The sequence below is a fragment of the Vanessa atalanta genome, chromosome 24, assembly GCF_905147765.1.
Source record: "Vanessa atalanta chromosome 24, ilVanAtal1.2, whole genome shotgun sequence".
Classification (NCBI taxonomy): domain Eukaryota; kingdom Metazoa; phylum Arthropoda; class Insecta; order Lepidoptera; family Nymphalidae; genus Vanessa; species Vanessa atalanta.
In genome coordinates, this window is record NC_061894.1 from 1,213,336 (window position 1) to 1,238,536 (window position 25,201).

The 25,201-nt window shown below is 33.0% G+C and overlaps 1 protein-coding gene across 1 annotated transcript in view; it reads left to right on the forward strand.

The window, feature by feature from the left end:
* The window catches only part of LOC125073593 (solute carrier family 2, facilitated glucose transporter member 8-like), a 68,165-nt gene that overhangs the window by 35,660 nt on the left and 7,304 nt on the right, over positions 1–25,201 (forward strand). Inside the window, exons 2-3 of the mRNA XM_047684475.1 lie at positions 22,546–22,616; positions 24,798–24,994. Of these exons, the coding sequence (XP_047540431.1) occupies positions 22,546–22,616; positions 24,798–24,994 (268 nt within the window). The remainder of the gene's footprint in view (positions 1–22,545; positions 22,617–24,797; positions 24,995–25,201) is intronic.

The window sequence follows — 25,201 nt, forward strand, 5'->3', positions numbered from 1 at the left end:
ATTCGATGAATCGTTTTTCTCACGCGACCATACGATGCAAGAATTTGATGTCTTTCATAGTTGACAAACTTTTCAGTACCTGAAGAGTTACAAGGAACGATCGTGTGCAAGAATCCGAAAGCCAATCATGTGTCGCTTCAAACTAAAACCAGTTCTTTGAAATATCTAGAACATTCCGCCGAGTATATATCGTGACTCGTCACGTATAAATCAAAGCAAAATTGGATTTACATAACATAGGACAGCTATATTTTTCTGATCAAAGAAAGATACATTTAGATCACTATGATCGCAACATTGCGCAATTATGTAGACTGATGCATTTATATCCCGGGGGTAAGGGAGCTAATATTAATATTGTGATACTATTATAATATACATACATGTACTGCCTCATTGGTCTTGGCTGACTGTCGGTGGAAAGGACGTACTAAGTTCAAGTCAACAGTAAGCAGTAAGTTATTATGGAGCCTCGGAGCTCGTTAACTGCCTGAAATGTGAAGTCGTATTTGTCATCCTGTCCGATTATGGTAGTGTCATACTCTCGCTCCTGAGTTGACCAAGAAGACGTACTTGTATATGTAATTACACATGGTCCTGCTCGCCAGTTCTTTTACTTGAACTTGGCTTGACTCGCTACCGCGTGTCTAGATCCGACATGATTATAATTCGCAGTAATTAAGTTGGCATGGTTGGTAAAGAGAGTCAGGGTTTAACTATAATAAACCATCGGAATAAAGAATAGTTTTCATAGACAATAAAGCTGTCCAAAATTATCTTATTTATTAACTCTGAACTTCGGCCATTTATCCAAACAATTGATTTAATCTACACATTTCTCTTATCCAACGTACCCGTAGTGAAACTAAAATCACAGCTTTTATTGTGATTATGAAATTAGCAAAAGAGTAATTAACTGGAATGGAATAGTGGTATCACCATCACCATTACAATCGTGAGGGAATTTTCATATATTGGTATATTGGTAAACAATACTGTTGTGAAAGCCATCTCAAACTTCAAGAAGCGTAGTGTACGCTTGTGTGTGTGTGTGTGTAGTGTGTACGCTTCTTGAAGTTTGAGAAGCTTTATATCACCATGCGATAATTGACTCTAAAATAATTATAAAAACTTTATAAATTGACCACAATAGTCGTAACTTAAATGTTATTTATACTCATTTCGTTTTGTTTTTTTGTATGTAATAGGCGGAGGGGAAAATGGCTATGTGGTGGTAAATTATCACCACCACCCGCAGACAACGGCGCTGTAAAAAATAATAACTATTCCTTACATCACACTTCTGAGCAACTAACCTTGGGAGGGATATTAAATCCTTTGTGCCTGTAGATACACTGACTCACTCACCTTTCAAACCGGAACACAACAATACCAAGTTTTGCTGTTTCGGTAGAATATCTGAGGAGAGTGTGGTTCCTACCTAGACGGGCTTGCACACAGCCCTGCTACCAAATAAATTAATACAAATATATAACAACAAATCTAAGTTGTAACTTCTGAGTTCCTTGCCAGATTTTGTTTTTCTCATTAGAGTCTACATTTCCACTTAGTGATCATTATTTTCTCGTTAAGCAGAAATCTGAGAAGTGATAATAATTGCTTAAATGTTCAGTTTTGCGATTTTGTAAGAAATCGCTTCGCATCTCACTCGTGAAATGTTGACAATCGATTTACGGTGACACGCCATTATGATACGTGTACTTACATATATAGTCAAATTCGCTTATCTCATCCGACATTTCACGTTTGTGTCCTACGGTGAGGTACTAGATTTTTCCTACCCAATACTTCTACAAAATAAATCTTAATTTCAATCGTTAAACTGCTGTTTTCATTAAGGATTTTTGTCTTTAGCTTTACTTACATTATATTTAATCTACGTACTTGAAATCACACCAATATACCAATAGTTGTTTAGTCTATCGCAAACAAACTCGTACATAAAAGGCCATACGTGATCGGGCAACAAGGTTAAGAGCAACACAATCGATCAACACAACCTAAAGCCTAGTTCAACAGCAGCCTAACTGACCTTGGAACACTCGATTCGTTCCGCAGCAGCGCTTTTTTTGAACAATGCCCTCAATGGATCCTAAAGAGCTCTTCGGTAATCTTGGGCTAGAGGCGGCTACGTTTTGTCGACACACAGAGATCATGGGAGTGTATTTTGAAATAACTTCTATTAATAACATATTAGAATAATAATAACATATATCACATATAAAAAAAAAAAAAACAATTTTAGTCTCCAGAATATTTATGATACATAAGGCAGATTTAACGCCATTTACATATTACCTACCAAATATATCCTTTTAATAATAATAACATCATATATAGTTAAACAAAAAGACACAAATAAGAGGACTCGTACTACAAACCTAACAGCAATAAAATTCTGAATCATGAACGTTTTATTTGGAAACTTTGCGTTGACCTTGAAATTTTACTTACTTCCAAAGGAACCTTTTTAAATACCAACAAACAATCTTAACTTTGACACGTAGATAATTGTTGCAATTATAGATAAATAAAAATGTCAATAAACTGAATTTTCATTAAGATTACTAATTAATGTATTGAGTAAACGAATTTGCTAGCTATTATTAGGTTATCGAGTTAAAAAAGGGCGGGGTGTCTTACGACATCCGGTTGGAATCAAGTTGTTTCCACTATATTATGTTTTAAAAACACACAATGAAATTAATTACCAAAGTTTGAAAACAATTGAATGACAATGATATAATTGTTTTAAAAAATCTCGTGTGCATTAAAACAATAACAAAAAATCAGTTAAAACAATTTTATACAAAACCGTATACACCAGAAAGCGAAAAAGAGGCATAACGATTTTTCCTTACGTGACGATGTCTACCAGCTTACTCTATCATAAGCCGTGTAAAACAACTTCGTTCCAAAAAACCTTTACAAAACAATTTTATACATAACGTACGTACTAAAATAAATTCAACATCGTTAACTATATTATAACATCAAAGTATGTATAATAACATCTCATTGACTTAGATGGAACTGGATAAAAAATTCAATTGGAAAAATCTACGTACTTATATGACAAATAAAAACCTTACGAAAAGTAATCTGTGACCTACGACCGTTTTGAGGTTTCATTTAGTCTGGACATAACCATGACTCAACAGATATTTTATATCAAACAGGATTGCTCAGCTTACTATAATCTATATGAATCTTATGATCGTGGATATTACAGATACACACATTGAAGAAGTAGATAGCGACTTGGATACGTGTGTGTGTGCGTATCGAAATAGCAATTTTACATTTATAAATTTTTATATAAGAATAATTAATGAAATTCTCATTCATTTATCAGATCACCAACAAAATATATACTTAAAAATTACAAATCATACAGTTTAGTTGGTTGTAGGGCTTCGCAGGAAGGCCATCTGGGTAGTTACCACCAAGTCATCATATATGAGTGAGCCAATGTTACTACTGGCACAAGTGACACAATAACTTCAACAATCATTATCATAATCCACACAAAACCTTCCTTATAAATCACTGACTACATTAGTACAAATCGTATCAAATTCGTTTGGTTATTTTTGAAATTATTGAAGTTTTACTGGAGAACACAGTGTTAATTATCATAATTACACTGCAATAATCTAGTGAATATTCCAACTTCAAAGGTATACTTAAAAGTTTGCAATAGAAAGTTTGAGGGAATTAAAGCATTCCCAAGAAAAGAATGTTAAATTTCATTATTTAACGAATAGTTTTCTTAAAATTATGGGACTAACAGTTTATAAAACATTTTAAATTTTGAGAATATAATATAATATCGATCACAACTACATAACTGGTGGTCGATGCTCCAAGCATAAAGACAACAAGATAAACTAACTTATTGTGACATAGAATCATAATAAGAAATAACTAAAACATGTTACAAAATATCGGGTATTTAAAAAAAAGGTAGGTAGTTTGGTCGTCAAATGGCAATGTTAGATGGTCGCCAACATGCTCACCTGTAGTTTCACTGAATTATTCAATGTCAAAACTCGAACCCAACATTACTCAAGTATTTCTGTTTAGCGCGATATGTACGAGCCGAGACAACCCAGTGGTTAGAACGTAAGCAAGCAACATTGAATTTTCATGTGCTTAATTTGTGTTTATCATCTCGTGCACGGCGGTGAAGGAAAACATCGTGAGGAAACCTGCATGTGTCTAATTTCAATGAAATTCTGCCACATGTGTATTCTACCAACTCGCATTGGAGCAGTCCAAGTTTACTTGGTGATACGCCATTTTTGCTCACCTTATATAAAGTCTTTAATTTTATCTGATTTACAAAAAAATAAACACACGCTATAAGCTAAAAATATGTTATATCCTCATGTTAATATTAAAAAAAAAGATTTTCATTGAGATGTCTAAGATATTTTATCCGTTGCCTAAATGAAATTTTTTGTTCAACGTCGAACTTTGTTCAATTAACCGAAGAAAGAGTTGGACTCTTTTAATTAAGGAGACATTTTCTAGAGACATTTTCTTCTTTTTTAGAACAATGTTGGATAGTTAGTTTGTTTTGGTTGCTTTCGCTCTCCTGTAATTTATTTTTATTCACAAAATTCGTAGGAAGACTAGCAAATAGGCCATCTTATGGCAAGTGGTCACTTTCGCCAACAGACTGCGAATTCGCCACCAACATTAGAAACTAAAATGTTATGACCACAGTACTTACTGGTTCACTCACCCTTCAAATTGGAATAAAAAGTACTATATATTGCTGTTTGGCGGTAGAATATATTATGATGAATGGTGGGTACTGACATAAAAAGCGTGTATTAAGCCCTATCTATAAGTACGTAAATAACCTTCTCCTCAAGGGACGCGAGGGGAGGCCTTAGCACAGCAGTGGGAAATTTACAGGCGGTTAATGTAAAAAATATGTAATGTAAGTCATACCACCAAGAAATGTATGATATTGTGTTAAAAGAAACGAATGAAACAAAGCAAATGTATTTGCGTCTTTTTGTAATCACATATAATTGTGGCTTGTCACTCAAAACCGTATATGTGCACTTAAGACTTATTTCATACTCTCATTATGTTATTCTTGTTCGTCGACGCCTGGTGTGGGAATTTCCGCTTGTGTGAGTTGGTAACTAAACGCATTATTAAGAGTAAGAGTATTTTGTCTGGTTATATATGCATGTGTGAGTAAACTGTCTGTATAATAATATATTTGTCTTTTATTCGACTCTTTTTTTGTCCGTTTTGTACTTTCCTAAGATTTAACAGTAGAACAAGGTTAGTAGGCAGTTGTTTTGATTAAAAGCTTGAAATCAATATTATTTTTTCTCAATTATTCTTTATATAGATTCTCGTTAACAATACAGACGTTGTACGAAAAAAAAACAGATTAAAAATAAATAAAATATATTAATCAATTTAAATAATAATCTCTCACTTTTAACAAATAAACAAAAGCATAAAAAACGATCTTTCTCATTTTTGTTTTAAAAATAGAAATTTTACTTGTTCATTTCGATGTCAGAAAAAGGCAATTCTAGCGTGATAGAATCGACGTCAGGTACTAGGGAAACATATTACAGTAAAATGTAGCGCGGACGTGTTATGCATCCGGTTGTAGGCGCTGGATAGACTTTAGTAGTTACGAGCTAGGGCTATTGATCTTCTGAGACTTATAGTCACCTGGTATCATTTTGTAATTTGAGAAAGTGATACCAACTTACAAAGAAAGTGGGCTGATTTGGTTCATAGATAAAAAAAGACATATAAATTTTCAATTTTTCCAAATGCATCCTTAAAAAGTTCTTTTGGTTAAATAAAAATATTATTTATTTTATGATGGATTGTGATAAAATATTTGTGAGGCGTTCTGAGTAGTCCGGGGAAGGCTCTTGTTCCCCAAAAAACAAGATATGTCCTTCTAGCACAAGCGTTTTTATAATGATTCTTATTCTATCCGCGTTAAACGTGATTGGGTAGCTAGAATACAATCAATACTCCAACTAATTGCAGAAATTGCTTAATGGTTGTTTCACGTCTCAATTACTCAACCGAGCATCAAGACACTTTGCATACACGTTCCCTAACATCTTCCCCGCAACGCCCTTCTACGCAGGCAAATCCATGTTCGTCAAGGACAGAATTTCGTTGCGTCGAGAACACTAAGTTTGTACATCATATTTATTTAAAAATGTTGCTCTTATTTAAATTATTATTTAAATATTTTTTCAGATATTCAAATTACAAATTACACGCTTAACAACTTTTAATTCGCTAGTAGTTTATGTATGATCGTTCATGATAGTTTTGTCAGTTGAATTTGATAAAAAGGCTGTCGTTTACTACTACAGTAGACTTTTTTTGCAAGATGAAACTTGATACTCACTGTAGAACAAGGTCGTATATATCAGAATGTGATAAGCGATACTGAGTTTAATAATTATAAAATTTATAGGATACACGTATCAAAATGGCGTATCAGCGTAAGTCGGTTGTCAAAATTTTACGAATGTGTTACAAAGTGAATTCACACAGAATCACACTACTGGTCGCAGCAAATGAGTTTTGTTGTTTGTTTTATTTGATATATTTTAATTTCTTTCTTTAATGTATTATTTAGGCGTACGTATGGACATCTGGACTCATGATGGTTAGTAGTCAATGTCTAGCTTTGTAAGAAATATTAACCATTCCTGACAACACCAATGCACCAACCATGGAAGCTGATATGGCAATCACACTGGCTCACTCATCCTTCAAGCCAAACAACAATCCTAAGTATTGTTGTTTGTCGGAAGAATATCTGATGAGATACCAACCCAGACGGGCTTGCACAAAGCCCTACTACCAGGTATAATCAAACTCCTAGTAATGGTATCCGAAAATAGTTTATCAATGTATCCACTTGACCGGTTATGTAATAAAATTATTATAATACGGTAACCTAAAGAGGGAAAGTTGCATAAAATTTGCATAATGCCTCATGAAATTTACATGACATGCGAACTGTCCGTGAAAACACATCAGCTGTGACTAAAGTTTATTACCTATATGAATATTATACATACCTTACTTACAACTCTGCTCTGGCTAGATGTTTTCCTTGGAGGTCCAGGGTTCAAATCCCGAGAAATTTTGATAATAAACATATTATATTATTATTTTTATTTTTAGTGAGATTAAGTTTTATCAAGCGTTTTAGTAATTAAGGTGTCTTTGTTTTGTAGAGCCATAGTAATATTATTCCCCATTTACTACTTATTAATATTACTAATATTTGGCTTAAAGCTTACAGAAGTAACAGCGACAATAGCCCAAGGGGTCAGGATCGAACCAGCGACGTTTTACAGACGGTTCCTAAAACATTGCGCTGTTGATATTAATTATTTTTCCCTTATTGCGTTATCGCCAGGGTAGTGTATTTAAGACAAAAAATATCTTCGTTAAGATAATATTGGTCTTGCGGAGTATTATTTAAAGATATTTGAAACGAACTAAAGCCATTTATTTAACGCTTGACAATCAACTGTAAGCTCTGTTAGCGAGACGTCAGAGTTGAAAATGTCAGAATACCTAAAATGAATGTCCATCGGTTTAAACAAAATAGTATAATATTTCGCAAAACGCCTCCACTGCGATTAACTAATGAAAATATAGTTATCGTCTATTAAATCGTTTAAATTGCACTTTGGATCGTTTTACTGAGGTCATAGTGATTGACATTGCAATCATTTTGAAATAAAACAAGCGGCCTTGCTGTCATCACTAAAGTATCTTTGAAGCTAGCGATGATATGAGGTCGTCATTATACATATGTGTGTATTATATATCTGTATAAGTGTACACTGTATCTAAAAGAGCCTAGAGGGCTCAGTGGTTAAAACGCATGTTAATGTGCTCAACTTGTATTTGTGTAGTTGTTGTTCTGCTTGGCAAAAAAGGAAACCATCGTGAGGTTACTTTCATGTGTCTAATTTCAATGAAATTGCTACATGTGTATTCAAGAACTCATATTAAAGCACCATGGTAGAATAAACTCCAAAAATTCTCCTTAAAAGGGAGAGGAGCCTTAGCCCAGCTGTGGAATATTTTGACGCTGTTACTTTTACATAATACCTATAAATATTCCACTGTTTGGGGTATTCACTAGTCTCATTGTGCAGGATTCGGAGGTCATTTCCCAAAGATGGCCATACGCGGCCTGATGGATAAATTACGTCAGTTACGTCTTTAAATGAACACCAGTGCTGAGATTATAGTGCTTACTGCTCGAATGCTGTTGGTGGACACACACGTAAATGCAGCTCATCCGACACATGGGAGCCATCACCGAGCACCAGATGAGCTAAAATCGTTCATTTAGCATAATCAGTTATTTGAACTTCAGCTCTTATAATAAATAAAATTATCAAAATTATCAGATTTATCAATCCATTTTGAAATTTTAACACAAATTTAAAAATTTTAGTTAAAAATTTAAAAATAGTAAGAACAAATGAAGAATGAACATTTATGAAAACCAATCGGAAGTTAGGAAAACTAAGCTTCGTCCGTAAGCGACAATCAGATTTTTATTGAAAAAAAAATGGAAAAACATTTCAGCTATAAGATTTAACGCTCTCGCCATAATAGAAAACTTCAGAATTTTCATTGGCCTAGTTTCATTGTCAGTTATTTGAGAATCGTATCATAAATTGCAACTATACCTACTGAATATACGAGGTAAATAGAGATGAACTCGTCACGGCTGGCCGAATACCATCCAGGTCAACCTAAAAATTCAGAATCCACTAAGATCAATTAAACAACGATGGCAACCGACACATAACTATAAAGAAATCACAAAAAAATATGACCACGAAAACTAATTGTAATACCAATTTTAAACTGTGATGATGTCTGGAAATTGACTGGATTGAGTTAATGCTGTCACATCAAACTTTCATATAAAGGCTTGGTGGTAAGTTTTTTTGTGCAAGTCCGTCTGTGTAGGTACCATCCACTATTATATATAATGTACTACCAAGCAGCAATACTAAGTATTGTTGTGTTCCGGTGTGAAGGTAAGTGAGCCAGTGTAACTATAGGTTGGTTAATATTTCTTACAGCGCCAATATTTATGTAGTATGGTGACCACTAACCATCAGGTCGCTCAACTGGCCGTCCGAATATCTATATAAAAACAACGGACAACAAGTCTGTGGAGTTTAGTAAAACGAAATAAAAACAAATACATAAAAGCTTCAGGTATTACGCCAAAAGAGCTTTCCCAATTAAGCGTTGCGTTCGAATGAATTCAGGGTCGAAAATTTAAAAACAATCTAATCGCTGAACTGTGACCGTAGCGCTGTTTGTATTTATATGAATGTTTTCGCGAAACATCCAGATGGAATGTGTCGAGTAGATTACACGAAAAAATTTTGTTCGACGACTTTTGTTAGAAACGAAACCGGTGCGATTTTTTTTAAGCTGTTTTCAATTATTTTATCTTTATAAATACCAAGGAAAACAATGTTTCAATTTCAAATGACACTTTTTTAATGCGTGTGTTTTTCTAAATTATGAGAATGATAAAACAAAAAACACTATATAATGTACATTACCATGCAAAAGTAAGTAGTTTTTTTAATACGTCATAAATCGTAAACCACAATTTGCCTTTCATTCAATAAAATAAAAATAAAAAAAAAAACATTTAATTTCATAAACATAAGCAATATGCATGAACCGTGAATGCCTAAGTAATAAAAAATACGCTATTATTAAAACATCGATCAAAGTTACAACGAACAACAAGACCTTTTATATTAAGTTACTCGCTGCTACGGAACCCTACATGGGCGAGTCCGACTCGCAATTGGTTGCTTTTTAATTTTTTTTATATAGCCTCTTATGTCACATTTCGTATACATCCAAAAAGGGAATTAAAACATTTGATCTTCCCGTTGAACCATAAAATTTGGCAAGAAGCAACATCTGTTAGCACAAGTAAAAAAATCCGAAAACAGTAACTTTGTTGTTTCATAAGTGCCTGTTTGTATTTGTCTGGTGGTACGGACCCTAAGTAGACGAGTCCGAATCGCACTAGCTGTTTTATAATATATATACAAAGTATCAATTACATCTAAGTCTAACTTGCATCATATATTTTGATATATAATATTTACATATAATTCGACGGAAATATGATTAAAAATAAAATTCCGTTAAACCAATAATAATGAAACAATAATATTTCGGATATTAGAAACAGCAAATATGTATAACGTACAAGTAAATTTTATCCAACCAGTACACGACTTGAAGGCAATACCACTAATCTCAGACAATTATTGTCATTTTACATAACTTTCGAATGTTACGTGAGAATACTGGATATATTCAAGCGTGCCAAAACTTTTGGTCACAAACATAGCAATGAATCTTATTAGTTTTAAAAGTTTCAAGGTATTATCTAGTATTACATTCTATTCCTGGAGGAGTTAACTGGGTTTAGATTTTGGTACTGATAGGAAGAAAATAAACGACTTACTGGACCGCATTTTAAGTGCGTGTGAAGATATTTTGGCAACAATAGGTGATGGCCAAAAAAAAGAGCTGAGATGATCCAGTGCTTAGAACACGTGCATCTTAACCGATAATTTCGGGTTCAAACCCAGGCAGACACCACTGAATTTTCATGTGCTTAATTTGTGTTTATAATTCATCTCGTGCTCGGCGGTGAAAAAATACATCGCGAGGAAACCTGCATGTATCTAATTTCAACGAAATTCTGCCACTTGTATATTCCACCAACCCGCATTTGAGCAGCGTGGTGGAATATGCTCCAAAAACCTTCTCCTCAAAGGGAGAGGAGGCCTTAGCCCAGCAGTGGGAAATTTACAGGCTGCTAATGTATGATGTATGTAAAAAGGTGATGGCCATTATATTCACTAGCGTTTTTAAATTGGCGGCTTACATCAGAGGGAACTAGTGGAAATCATCACGTAAGGAAAAAGTGTTAAGGCCCCCCCAGGCGACCATTCCCTCTTTTTCTTGTCTCACTATCTCTTTCTGTAATATTATTTAAAGCTTTTTTTTTATTTACATTGAATTTTTAATAGCAATTTTATATCTTGTCATTTACTAATTCTCAAAAACAACAGCAAACCTAACTTCATTCCGACTGGGTGTCCTTTGACAACTCTAATTTCGTTGCGTTTATGAACTTTTACAATAAGAAATTTCTGCTCTTATAAGTTTATGAATTAATATTGAGCTAATTATTTGATTAACCTTGTTATATTATGAATATTAAATAGACAGGCGAATAAATGTTCTACCTGATTAAAGCGATCACCTTCGGTATTCATGGTATTGCAAAAAGTCACTCTGACAGTATGCCCTGCCAACCAAGTGATTCAAAATGCTATATCCCGCAATAATTACGATGTTTTCGTCCTTCAAACTGGAACGAAGAAATACTGATTATTATTGGTGGTTTAATAATTGAGGAGTTGGTGGTACCCAAGCCTAATAATAAAAGGTTGAAGATGACTAACCTTATTTTTATTACACAACGATATTTATAATGAAAGATAGTTGGCCTATTCTTCCTATTTTTCTCTTTGCAGTTTTTCTCCCGTGCCTCGTAAAACAGGTCATCTATAATCCTGCGCCTGAACTCATGTCAGTAGTTTCGAATTAGACATCCCATCGGAAATTGAGAGTGAGTTTAGGGTGCATCACTTGTGCACTACGCACATAATTGTGCACTAATATTTATCCTGCGCATTTGGCTAGACTTTTCTGAGAATAACCACTGTTGCTTATGTCGGTCAAAAGGCCATCATATAATAATAAAAATCAATAATTAAACATTATTAATCAACTGTGCTGATAATCATTATAGACTAAATACAAAAAAAAAACGTTTCTCAATACTAATAAAAAAATATATTATCCTATCCAAAAAGATAGCAATATCATCCTTATAATTTGGTTTTTTCATAGTCTCTTCTGAATTTGTTACCATTGTCGCATTGATGTGGGTGTTTAACCGCGTCGCCCACACTGTTCCCCAGAGGATTATATCAAAACAAATTGATTGAATGAAAACATTAATCAACTTTGCGTAGAAGTACAATAAACTGTCATTGGTAAATAAATACGCTGTTTTAGTGATGATTAATAAATTATGAACATAGTTGTTCTTGTAGAAATTTTATTATGTTAAGGCTTCACGTCCGTTTTATTAGAAAACGAAAGTACCACTACCACTGTACTGGTTATATAGTCATGTTTCGAAATCAAGCGTATTATCCATTTTCTTAATATTTGAGGTCGTAGAAGTATATTAGAAAAGTTCTTCAAAACGATTTACCGTGCCAATTCTGGGAATGTTATATCTCTTTTCTATATCAGATATTTTACTCGGTGGTAGGACTTTATGCAAGACCGTCTGAGAAGGTACCACTCATCACATATTCTATATACATACTTAGTACTGTTGTGTTTGTCTTTTAAAAGGTAAGTGAGTCAGTGTCAGTACAGGCATAAGGGACGTAACATCTCCGTCCATAAAGCGCAATAGAGAGTTAAGGAATAGCTAAAATTTCTCACGTGATCCATAGTCCTTCTATGGGCTATGGTGACCACTTTAGCTGAACTATTTTTGTATTTTAATAAATTTTATTAGTGTATTATTTATTATAATATGATAAATACTACTACGTTTTCCTCCAAACCGAAGACTTCCAAAACACCTCCAGCATACCTCTACAAATAATATCCGTGAAAACGGAATAATAATAATAACTATTATTTTATTATCTCTTGGCAACATTATTAAGACGCTTTATACACACCTCGCAAACACACGCACACACATAAACACATAACAACATTATGGAGTGTTATGATAATGGCGATGGCTTTTTTCTGAACGGGGACCAATTCTACTAACAAATTGACACTTTATCGCGATCGAATCGAAAAACAATTGTGGCTGTTAAGCTGTTTTCCATTTCTATTAACACAACAAACCAGATGCGGCTTGGTCGGATTTGTATCAAAGTAGAATCGGGAAGGTATCAATAGTCAATGTTGAATCGGAATTACATCAGAAACTGGAATAGAATTATAATAATTACATATTTTTTTAGGTTTCATTTTATATTTAATTATAGATTTTAACTTTTGCTTTTCTACTCTTAATATAACGCTTTAATTTAATTATAAATTAAACGATACTTTGATTCCTCCTTTATCTTATTCATTAAGCTTCCCCGCCTATATTAATCCAAAGAGGCTGTTGAAAGTTTTAGACTTCAGAAATTCTTACAAAAGTCCCATTGAATATAAATAGTTTAAACTAATTTTAAAGCCATTTAATTTAACGTCCATATTTAGAAACAGCTTGTAAATATTTTTTTATGCTTCGCGGACTTGCGTGTTACTTTATTTACACTTAGCCAAGTAAATAAGTACTACGGTAGGTCTTTGTTTATTCGTGATTGTATCTTTTTAGTATTAAAAAGTCCTTCGTTTCAGGAAGTTAAGGTAATTTTACTGTATGTCGATTTTACACACGAACATTATAATTTAAGCCTTGTTTAATTACAATCGTCTTGTTTCCGCCCACAGCTTTATTGACGTGTGTGTAAAATTTCACGATGATCGGTTGAGTATATAAGATTAGGATGAGATGTAAATGAATTTCTTTATGTAGTTTTGTTTCATTTACAGTAATATTATTTAAAAGTAAGTAAGTAACGACGATCATAACCAGTTTTGTTCCTTTCAGTGCCTTACGAAGGTCAATTTGTATGGAAACCGCTCGCTTCCCGACTATTCTACCACTGTCAAGTTTATATATAGTGTTTATATCCATTCGTTTGTTCGGGTTTAAATTATAAGGAAGCCATATAGAAAACAACTAAGTAAATGGCCTAGTTGACGAATCATTGACTTTACGATAAGTCAAACTTATTTCGTCATTATAAGTTCATCGTAATTATAAATCCGTAGTTGAATAAAAGTAAATGTGGCAAGGCTAGAAAAAGTAAAAAACTAGCTCTCAGACGACTCACAACATCCACCGCTTAAATACAGTACGCCATTACCACTTGTCCTTGTCAAAAATAAATGCCTGAAATCCATATAAACATAGCCCATTGGGTAAGCTGAAGTAGCAATGGTAAGGCTACGTCATTCATATCCTACGAATCACGTGGTTAAGCAGAAATAACCTTGAAATATGTAGAACGATTCGGAAAATGCAGGCTCTCAAAATAATTAGATCAGTTGAACTGGTAACCATGGCAGAAAATTGGATACAGACGGTACAGGATTCATTTAGTTACTAGGGTAGACGTTTAAGGGTTGAATAGAGGGAGTTATCTGGGAACTTAAACGGTGTTTAATATTTGCACGACTTGTCACTTAGTAACAACACGTAATTTGCATCAAAAATGCATGCAATTTTACCCGTTTAAGACGGCTAGTCGGTTCTTGGTCATTACATGTAGACGTTGCTGATAGCTAACACGCGATTTGACGTAAAACATATACAGGCGGAATGAGAATATACTGCTTTTAAACTCGTTCATATTCAAATTATACGTGCGTTAATTAATATCTTGAGGTTATTCCCGGGTCATTTCAATCCAAAGGTAGTCATTTTAATTCAGTTAGTTTATTCATAGATAGACACCTTTTAATTGTTCACACCAATAAGAAATAAATACAGATGTATCTATACTAAAAGCTAGTATCTTTTCTGAACTAGGTGGCCTTATCGTAAAATGGCGATTTCGTTGAGACAACATTCTTGAAATATATATCGCGGGAAGTGGCGGAATAGTATATAAATATTATTTAAATTTTAAATTATATCTGTAAACTATTATTATTGTGTAAAATATTTATATAATATGACATCATACGTCACGACCAATCAGAGTAGAGTCTAGGCATCGCTTGGTTGAGACGCCATCTTGACTCGTTCCCGCCAAAAAGTCAAGATGGCGGTCATTTGATTATATGAATGGCGGAATTCACAATCAAGGTGCATAATTGTGAGAGTTAATATTAATAAAAATATTGTTGAGTGAAGTTCGACCGCATCGAACCCACGACTAGATTGTAACTGTTTGATTGATGTTTTATATTAGTGACTGTGTAATGTAAATTATAATTATTATGAGCCTACTTGAGTAAAGTATATTTAGATTTTTGATGATGTCAAGCAGGATAACGTTTTTGAAGTAATAATTTCTTATGGGAGGGTAAACCGCTTCGTTACGTAACGCGTTACGGCGTCAGTTTGTCTGGCTTCCCTTTCTCTTAAGCATACGGTAGCGGTAGGCAGGCTCCTCTTCTCTCACTCTTACCCACAGCGCTAATCATTTCCATCGGGCTTCCCGATACACAAACGTATATTTACATATATTTTTTTATGTTTATAATAGGTTATATAAATTCGATCTTTTACTTTGGTTATTTTTACATCTTAAAATTGAATAAATATGTGTTGTGTCATTTTTATTACTAAAATGGATATAGATTGCTAAAAATTCAAATGAAACCGACATAGATCTATCCCCGTTCCTCCACAATGGCTTTTTTGTTTGATTTAACCAAAAAATTTGAATTTAAAATACGGGTAGGTGCTTTCATTTTCGCTACACTCTGTATAATTAATTCGGTTTTTGGCGTTTTAACGAGGCCTAAAGACTTATCTTTTTTGAATACTAGTTTACTCAATATAGGCGTGTTAAGGTTACCTAACTTGGTAAGTAGTTCTACCGAAAGAACTACTCCTCACACGCGGAAACGCCGAGGGCAGAAATAATAGAGAATGATTATATTTCAAGGTTGAATTCGTCTGTGGTTTCGGATGCAAAAAGATTTCTTCTGTAACTGTAAAGTTGCACGAGCTTTACTTTATTTCTTTCATTTTAATTTAAAATATTATGAAAAGTTCGTGTTATTAACGAGCGCAATGTGACACGCCAACTTAGTTCGGAACTTCGCTAATCAGCGCATTGGCCTTCTAAAGCGTGACTCTTCTTATTTTGTATTGTATAAATATACCTAAATAAATCATTACAAAAGCCATTATAATACCGTTGGAACGATAATCTATAACTTTAACATGGCGTTGATATTATATTATTTTACGAATTTTGTATTGCAAAATAAGAAAATGAATATGAGTTTATAAATAAATATTTATTATTTAATGATAAACGAAAAAATCTTAATTCAAAATATAAATATATAAAATTACATTACTTCAAACCTCATTTCGAACGGCTGCGTTTTTTCTGTGTTTTTGCCCACACTTGTGTATTTTAATGTGTCCTGCGTAGTTAGCTGGTTTCAATTTTACGTCATCACGACATCATCCCAGGGATATATAAAGATGAATATATTATTTTTTAGGTAATTATAATATTTGGAAGGGGTTTATAAAGCTGTAAATATAATATCGAGTAGATAAAACGTAACTAGAAGATAAAGGCGATCTCTTGTTATAAAATACAAACTAAATGAACACTGAAACTATTTTAATCCCATTTGACGTTTTTATTTTAAAGAAAAGTACATCGGAATCTGAGCGTAAATTAAAAAAAAATTGCTATCTTTATCTATCGGTGATTATTATTATTATTTATTTTTATATTTATATTGTAAATATAAAAATTATATCAATAAAATCATTTCGCTTTTATGTATCACGAAAGCTACCAAACACCATAAATTATCATAGACTAAAAACATTTAGGTTTTTCCGTACCTCAAATATCGAATTATTTATTATACGATTTGATTATTTTTATATACATATTTATGGATAGAGTTTCGCACCAAAAACTAACTAAAACCAACTATTCAACTGTATTATCTTTGTATGTGTGACAGATACGCTTGACGCTCGCCAGACATCACACTAATTTACTAGTATGTATGTACTTAGTAGCCAACCAATGGCTACTATTTTTTCAACGCATTCTCAGTTTTGACAGTCTAATGTGATTCTTCGTGACTTCTCCTTTGATTATATCTTTAGTTGATTATTTTTAATTTTGTTTGTGAGATATTTAGTAGATTTCGTTTGGTTTCTTTAGTTATTTTTTTCATTCTGTTTTATCATAAACGTACCGTACCATGCGGAAAAGATTAATATTCAGCTCATTTGCAGCCTTGTTGTCCGACAAGTTCGTTCGGACGTGACGTGTGTAATATTTAATCAAGTCAGCCTTTTTATATTCAAATTTATTCTTTTCAGTTCATTATAATCGTGCTTAGGCCTGTATTTGTCAAAGTTCAACCATGAAGGTTGATCAGCCGAGAATTAAATAGAGAAGTTACTCTGTACGTTACTTCTTTGCTATCTGAAAACGATGTTCTTTCTCATTTCGTAGCCATCCGTCTGTTTTCTCAGTAACATCACACTTTCTAAATTCAATGTATATTAGGTCAGTCCTTGTCAAACTGCTATATGCAGTTTGATAGTGTTGATATTTAGGTGGAAATAAATAAACGATTACTGAGAAAAATGCAACGAACGTATATTGTTTGTACAAAAGGTTACAAGCTTACATGACAATCACCGAATATGAAAAAAGAATAAATAATTAGTTGTCAACTAATAACGGAACAAATAAGGTTGCGTTCTTATATGCCAACAGATAGGTACTGGCCCCGTCAGATAGCAAAGACTGGAAGATAAAGTTAATTGTTAATCTGCGTCTTGTTATTCAACCAAGTGTGTTCGTCCACGTCAGTGTTTCTAAATTCAAATATATGACTTTTAAATCTTTTTAATGGTAATGAAGCCAGTCCTTGTCGAATCCAACCATGTACGTTGGACGGCAAAGACTGAAAGATAAAGTTAATTTTATTCATCTGCAATCTTACAATCCCAACGCGCTTGTATTTTCCCGTCACATTGTAGGACTTCATTTTCAGAGTCACGTTCTAATTTCAAAAGTTTTTTTTTTTAATTTACGTCTAAGTTTATGCTAGTTCATGTCCATAAGTCTAATTATGTAGGTCCTGGACGGCACTTTACAATTTTTGTATTATACATACAAAAAAAATAATTCGATTATACCTTACGTAGTCATTTAAAATGGACTCAGTATAAGGAAATTTGGAGTTTTTCCCTTAGCATGAATTTTATTAAAAAAGTTTATAAACATTGAAGTATGAAGTAGGGTCGAAGTGAGGGTCACATGGAAAACAAAAAACTTCTAATTTCTTTGTTAAAAGAGGAAACATGTTTTAAGAGAACAGTGAGATTACTTTAAAAATAATAGATTTTTTGCATTAAGTTTTAAAACATTTTTTGATTAATATATAAATCATTTCGTTTATTTATTTACATGCATTATTGCATAATTATGCTTCTCTACATGTATTACAAATAGTCTGAGTTAATAATGCATTGTTTATAATTAACGCACAACAGCAAAATAGGACCCACAAAAATGTCCTCGAGATCACGATAGAATAAATTCTAAAACGTTAAAACGACCTTTTAAAATTACAAAAAAGTTATGTCTATTTTTTTTCTATTTACAAGTCATTTCGAGTACAAATATTGAATTTTAATCATGTTACAACATAAAAATCACACACATCTCTGATTCCTATTCATAAAATTGTTGGTCAAACTGGCTTATAAAAATGCCCGTAGAAATACTTTACTGTCAAAATATTCAGATGCGAGAAAATTGTGCCTGATAAGCTTCCACGGATCAGCAAAAATACTATACATCCTAGGACATGTTCCTATGGCCGGACTCTCCTGTTGAATTCCAAATAAGACTGAGGGAGCAGAACCGTTGCGCACAAATTTTTGCAATATAATATCACAGACGACTAGTTCTTGAGATTGGTTGCCAAAATTCGCACAGAACATTACATACACGAAATGAAAATGGAATATCAAAATGAAATTTTCATAATACGCCCGTTGCTTGAATGTATTGAAAGCATACCAAATGTGCGACGTTTAAATATGCAAAATTCTCTGTTTTGCATATTTGCATAAAACGTTACTGTGATTTTATGACACGTCCGTCGTGGAAACTGCGCTTCTGTACTTGACTTTTAGTATAAGATTAGAATATTATACAATAATGAAGTTATTTATTTGATGAATTTTTAATAGAAGATGTTTTTTATCTTTGCCTTTTTGAGTCCAGGAAATATAAGCCTTAATTGCGAAAAAATCCTTCAGTATTCATTAGGGGATCCTTCCGGGGAATTACAGTTAATGTAATTCCCTAAAAGTATCCCCTAATGAACATATCTTATACATTAAACGAAATAATTATTTTAGCTTTTAAATTTTAGCTTTTATAATATGTTACTATATGTTCGTTCAATTTTATAGTTCTGAATTTTACACTAGTGCCACCATTAATTAAACAGATTATTTGCACTAGTAATTATTTTTTTTTTTAATTATTTACATTGAATTCATTAAAATGGTCGTAATAATTTCAAAGGTCACACTGTCAAATTTGAGTTATCAATTCGAAAAGGTATTCTAAATAAATTATCTTGATATATGTATTCTTTTTTGTTTTTTTTTTAAATTAATAGCAAAAATAAATCGCCCTAAATTTAAAATGGCGTCTAGTGCAACGCTGCAGTGATTATAGGTTATAGCAATTCATTTTATGAGAAGATCTTTTTAAATAACAGATTGGATAAAAACAACTAAATATTTTATACAAAAACTTTTGACATCTGATATTTTTATAACAAAAAAATGCAACCTGGTCGCAAGTGTGAACACCGCCCATAGACATTTGCACTGAAAGAAATGTCAAACTTGGCGATTAAGATGTCCCTTTTGCCTGTAATAACACTTACTAACTCTCTCTTTAACCACAAAACAGTACTAAGTATATTTAAAACTCGATACCAGTATTTGTATTCGTGTAATATCAGAATTTTAATCGCTTAAGTTTTACTAACTTTTTTCTTATTATTTATTTAAATGCAATAATAATATAAAATAACAATTATTTGTTCCCGAAATACATTAACAAATAAACATGGATTTCACGCTTGTCTCATCAATGGTATTAATATATAGTGGGGTGTCTCGGTGTAAATAATATTATATACAAAAACTTTACATTATATACTTTCCGGAGCACGCTGAGTCATCGGGTATAATTTTTATTTATATTGTTTTCGGAGTATATCATTACAAAAAATAACATGTTTTGTTTGTATCGCGTTTCTAAACCATTCGCCTCTTTGAGTTGCCGCCTTCTATGTACATACATAACACTCGTTATTGACACTCGCGTGAATGCTCGTGGGATAACAACGTACAACGTACGTAATAGGTACCGCGTGAGTAATATTACATAACCTTGTCATTATTAAAAACCATCATTGAGTCACCTGAAAGCAATCACGGTATCCATGGACGGCGATGACCATTTACCATCAGGTGGTCCTCTTGCCAGTATGCCATACCAATAGTTCACCAGGCCGAGGACCTTAAATCCGAACGATTTTGGATTTGGAATAAAAAAAAAAGCCTTCTACTGAGTTAAGATGATTTACATCAGTAGGGACGCTAAATACCACTTCTAGCCTTGGGGGGTCTAAAAGTGGGTTGAAGTCGAAGAATCCATTACATTGGTGATTGTAAAAATATTTGCATACGAATAGCAAGTATTTCAATAATTGTATGTAAATGAGCCTGGTTAAAAGCTTAAGCGATTAGACACACCTGCGCGACTGAATGAGACAAATATTCCTAAGAAATTGGTCGCACAGATGTGTTCCGTCTTTAATAGGTTGTCATTTGAAGGTAATTTCTCGAACGAATTTCCTTTTATAAACACCCTTATATAAAATAAGTTTAAATTGAAAAACAATTTTTTTTTTTTTTGGCTAGGTAAGTTGAAATTCTCGTCTTTTCTCTACCAAAATATGTATGTATTTTACATAAATAAACCTTCATTACGTATAATTCTATTTATTGATGATAACTGCGTTAAAATCCGTTGCCTAGTCTAAAATATCTAAGGGTAGAGACTGGTTAGTGACTTTATACTATGTAGAGATCTGATGACGTACTATGACTTTAATAACCAACTATAAAGTGATTAACTTTTAGTTTTCAGTTTAATTAATAAACAATCGGTGTTTGATTTACACATATCTATAATATACAAATAACTCTCTTCCGCAACTAACTTCATAGTGTAATTGTTTTGACGTAATTTCCGTTCAACCGCAAAAAAATTTTCGTCGACTCGTTTAAAGAAGTATGTTCGTTGGTGTGTTCGGTTTTTTTTATCTCAGATGATATCGACAATCAAACGCCAATAGGCTAAGTAAATAAAAATCCTAAGTCTTACCCATTCGTCATTATTATTAACTAAATTTATTTAAATTATTTTCCCGTTTTCTTGAAACTCTTTCAATTTCTTCCTTGTAAGCTGTGGCATTAGTAAAAGAAACTTTCGACAGTAACTGGATCGCTCTGCAGAATTGAAGGTTTATTCAATTTAAAATACTTTGTAAGGAATAGACAAGTTAGTAGTCTCAGAGCAAGGTCTGCTGGACTTGATTTTCCAATGGCGTCCTTGCTATCGTATTACAGAATTATGTTCATACGTTTGACGAAATTGACTATCCCTGATTTCTTCTCTTAAGGTTTCTTAGTTAACTCTTTCAGGCACAGTACATAAGATAAAATGCTAAATAATTCTTATGGTCTAGTTTGCTATATGGCTTGCTTGATTGTTATGGTATGCTTGTACACGTTTACTGATCCAGAAGGTGGTGATCAAAATCAGCTTCATCTTTGTTAACATCGTGCAATCCATGTCAATAAGAGCTACTTTAATGATGATATGTTTTTTGACAAGACAAACACGAATATTAGTGGGTTTTCTTGTTCTTCTAGTGATTGAACTTGGATAAATTATACCATCAACTTTTAATAAATAATCATTCAACGTTTTTAATAATTTACCATTACATTCAGAAAGATTGCTACGGATTATCCTGTTGACTGTATGCATATGCACTTTTTCATATAAGTATTATATGCTCACCAATTACTCAGGAACGGCTAGGCCGATTTAGGTGATTCATTCTATTCAGTGCCCAGGTGCGCTCCATATATTTTTCAGTAAGGAAATAGGTATATAGTTTTTCAGATAAATTTACAAATATGTACCAATTCCGTATAGCAATTTAAAACAGTTTCTGTGCATAAACACTGATTTAATTTTACAAGTTCGAATTAAAATCACAAGTAAAAATTATGAGTGGGGCTTTCGAATGCATTCGGAATTTGAACAAGTCCACCCAGACGTTTTTGTACAAAACCAAAAAAATATGAACCAACGTTAAATATAGCGGAAAATGGTTTAAAAGGCGAAAATAATTTAAATGAGTTTTTAGTGAAAAGGTTTTATATGCACTGTTAAAAAAAATGGTATAGTGTAATATTTGTTTCAGAAACCGCATAGAAAGAACAGCCTCGAAGCGTTGGCGTGGTTCAGTCCGTCGAGTGGTAGCGGCTACAGTTTGTGAGTTTGTTGTAATTTCCTTCTCAGATTTTTTTTAAACCAACCTATTAAACTAAATAGAAATACAAGGATATACCTTTTTATTATAAGAGCCGAGATTGCTCAGTGGTTAGAACGCATACATCTTAACCGATGATTGCAGTTTCAAACTCAGGCAGCACCACTGAATTTTCATGTGCTTAACTTGTGTTTATAATTCATCTAGTACTTGGCGGTGAAATAAAATATCGTGAGGAAACTATGTTTCTAATTTCAACGAAATTCTGCCACATGTGTATTCACCAACCAGCATTGGAGCAGTATGGTCGAAGATGCTCCAAACCTTCTCCTCAACGGGTGAGGAGGCCTTAGCTTGGCAATGGGAAATTTACAGGCTGTCACTGTGTTACCTATTCATATATAAGGTTATATCAGTAGCCCTATAATAAATATAATATTACAAGTCCCAGCAAGATCTCATAACAGTTTCCAGATAATTGCAGCAATAAGAAAATATTCTTGATGACCGATAAAAGTTCACGGGGTTCTATTCTTGGACCATTTATCTTTATAGTTTATATGAATGGTTTATCATCTTATCTTTTAGATAAAAATACGAGATAGTATTGTTTGCTCATACATATACATTTTAATACATTTTTTTAAATTTTAATTCATTTATTTAAATATATTCTATCTAAATAATGTAGCTAAGTATGAATAACCTATAATTAAAAAGCAATAGATCAAAACATCAAAATAACTACTACAATTGCACATTTACAAATAAATTTATATATTTATCTATATTGCTAATGGTTTGATTTCATATAGAATTTACAAAAATAATTGTACATGAATAGTACTTTAGTATTCGTTACCGATTATATTCCGAATCAGTATAGGTTCATATTAAAATTACTTCTAAAATTACGAGCTACAAATTATTTTCGTATTGTGTTAAAAGTTTGAGGTAAAAAATTAAACTTCCTCTCAAAATCAAAAACAAATATTTTTTATGTAAGAAGCTACCACTGGTTCGGTATGTAGTTCTACCGAGAAGAACCGGCAGGAAATTCAGTAGTTACTATTTCTAACATTTAAAATACAAATATGTTAGTTAAACACTATTATATATGTGTATAATATATCCTGTCTGGAAGTCAACAAGTATTAGCTCCACGCTTTTTTATCGTCTATACAATTTTGTATTGAATAATATCCTTTTCTTATCAATATATTTTTTAGAAATTAGTTGAATTGGCAAAGCTAAAAATATCTTCGGATCGAAATGATCGAACCGAATGATGCTTTAGATTTTATCGTCAGAACATTCATAATGCCTTAATATCGTTACAAATGCTTAACTGAAGAGAGCCGAGATGGCCCAGTGGTTAGAACGCGTTCATCTTAACCGATAATTCAAACCCAGGCAAGCACCACTGAATTTTCATGTGCTTAATTTGTGTTTATAATTCATCTCGAGCTCGACGGTGAAGGAAAACATCGTGAGTAAACCTGCATGTGTCTAATTTCAACGAAATTCTGCCACATGTGTATTCCACCAACCCGCATTGGAGCATCGTGGTGGAATATGCTCCAAACCTTCTCCTCAAGGCAGAGGAGGCCTTTAGCCCAGCAGTGGGAAATTTACGGGCTGCTAATGCTAAAAAAAATGCTTAACTGAAGTAGGATGCTCTTATTAATAAACTAGCGATTACGCTCAGCTCTGTAGCATTCATGGTCAAACAAGCATGAAGTTATTAACTCTGTTACACAGGGTTAGTAATTCCGTCACGGGTCAACAACCATTGCATACGCTTTATAAACAACATCTCAGACAACATTTAAATTTGTCAGTCATTATATTTAATTTAATGTAATTTTCATGCTAAAATGTAAAGAAAAATTTGTAAAAGCCCGTAAATGTCCTTCGACTGGGCTAAGGCTGCTTCTGTATTCAAGAAGATTATAAGTTTATTGTACCGCGATGCTCCAATAGTAGATGGATAGAATTTTATCCGAAAAATGTAGTTTTCCTAACGTTGTTATTCTTATATACTAATAAATAATTAAAAATAGAAATTAAGTACATGAAAATTCAGAAGTGGTTGCCCGGGCTTGAATTCGCAGACAAAGGTCTACTAAACGTTATCCTATTTAACACATATAGTATTCCTTAAGTAGTATATTTTATTGCAGATAACCTTTCTTGCTTCACGCACGGTTGCAGCACTGGCTGGGTTTCTGGCGTTCTTGGTAATGAAGCACTAACTGGTGGCGCATGGCTGGCAGCGCTGCCATGCTTGGTTGCGCTGCCAGCGGCACCCATGTTCGCTGTTTTAGCTGACACGCGTGGAAGAAGAGCAGGAGCGCTTTGTATATGTCTTAGCTTTATTGTAAGTAAGATTTTAATGAAAACCATGAAGTTCAGTTTGTTCCTTGATGTTAGGGTTTCGTAGAGTGGTGGCAACTTACCATCAGGTGGTCAATATGCACGTCCACCTACGTATTATATAAAATATACGTAATATATGATAGTATTGCATGTTAAAAAATACGAAATATCATCCCGTGATAAAAAAATAACACTTTTGAAGGATTGT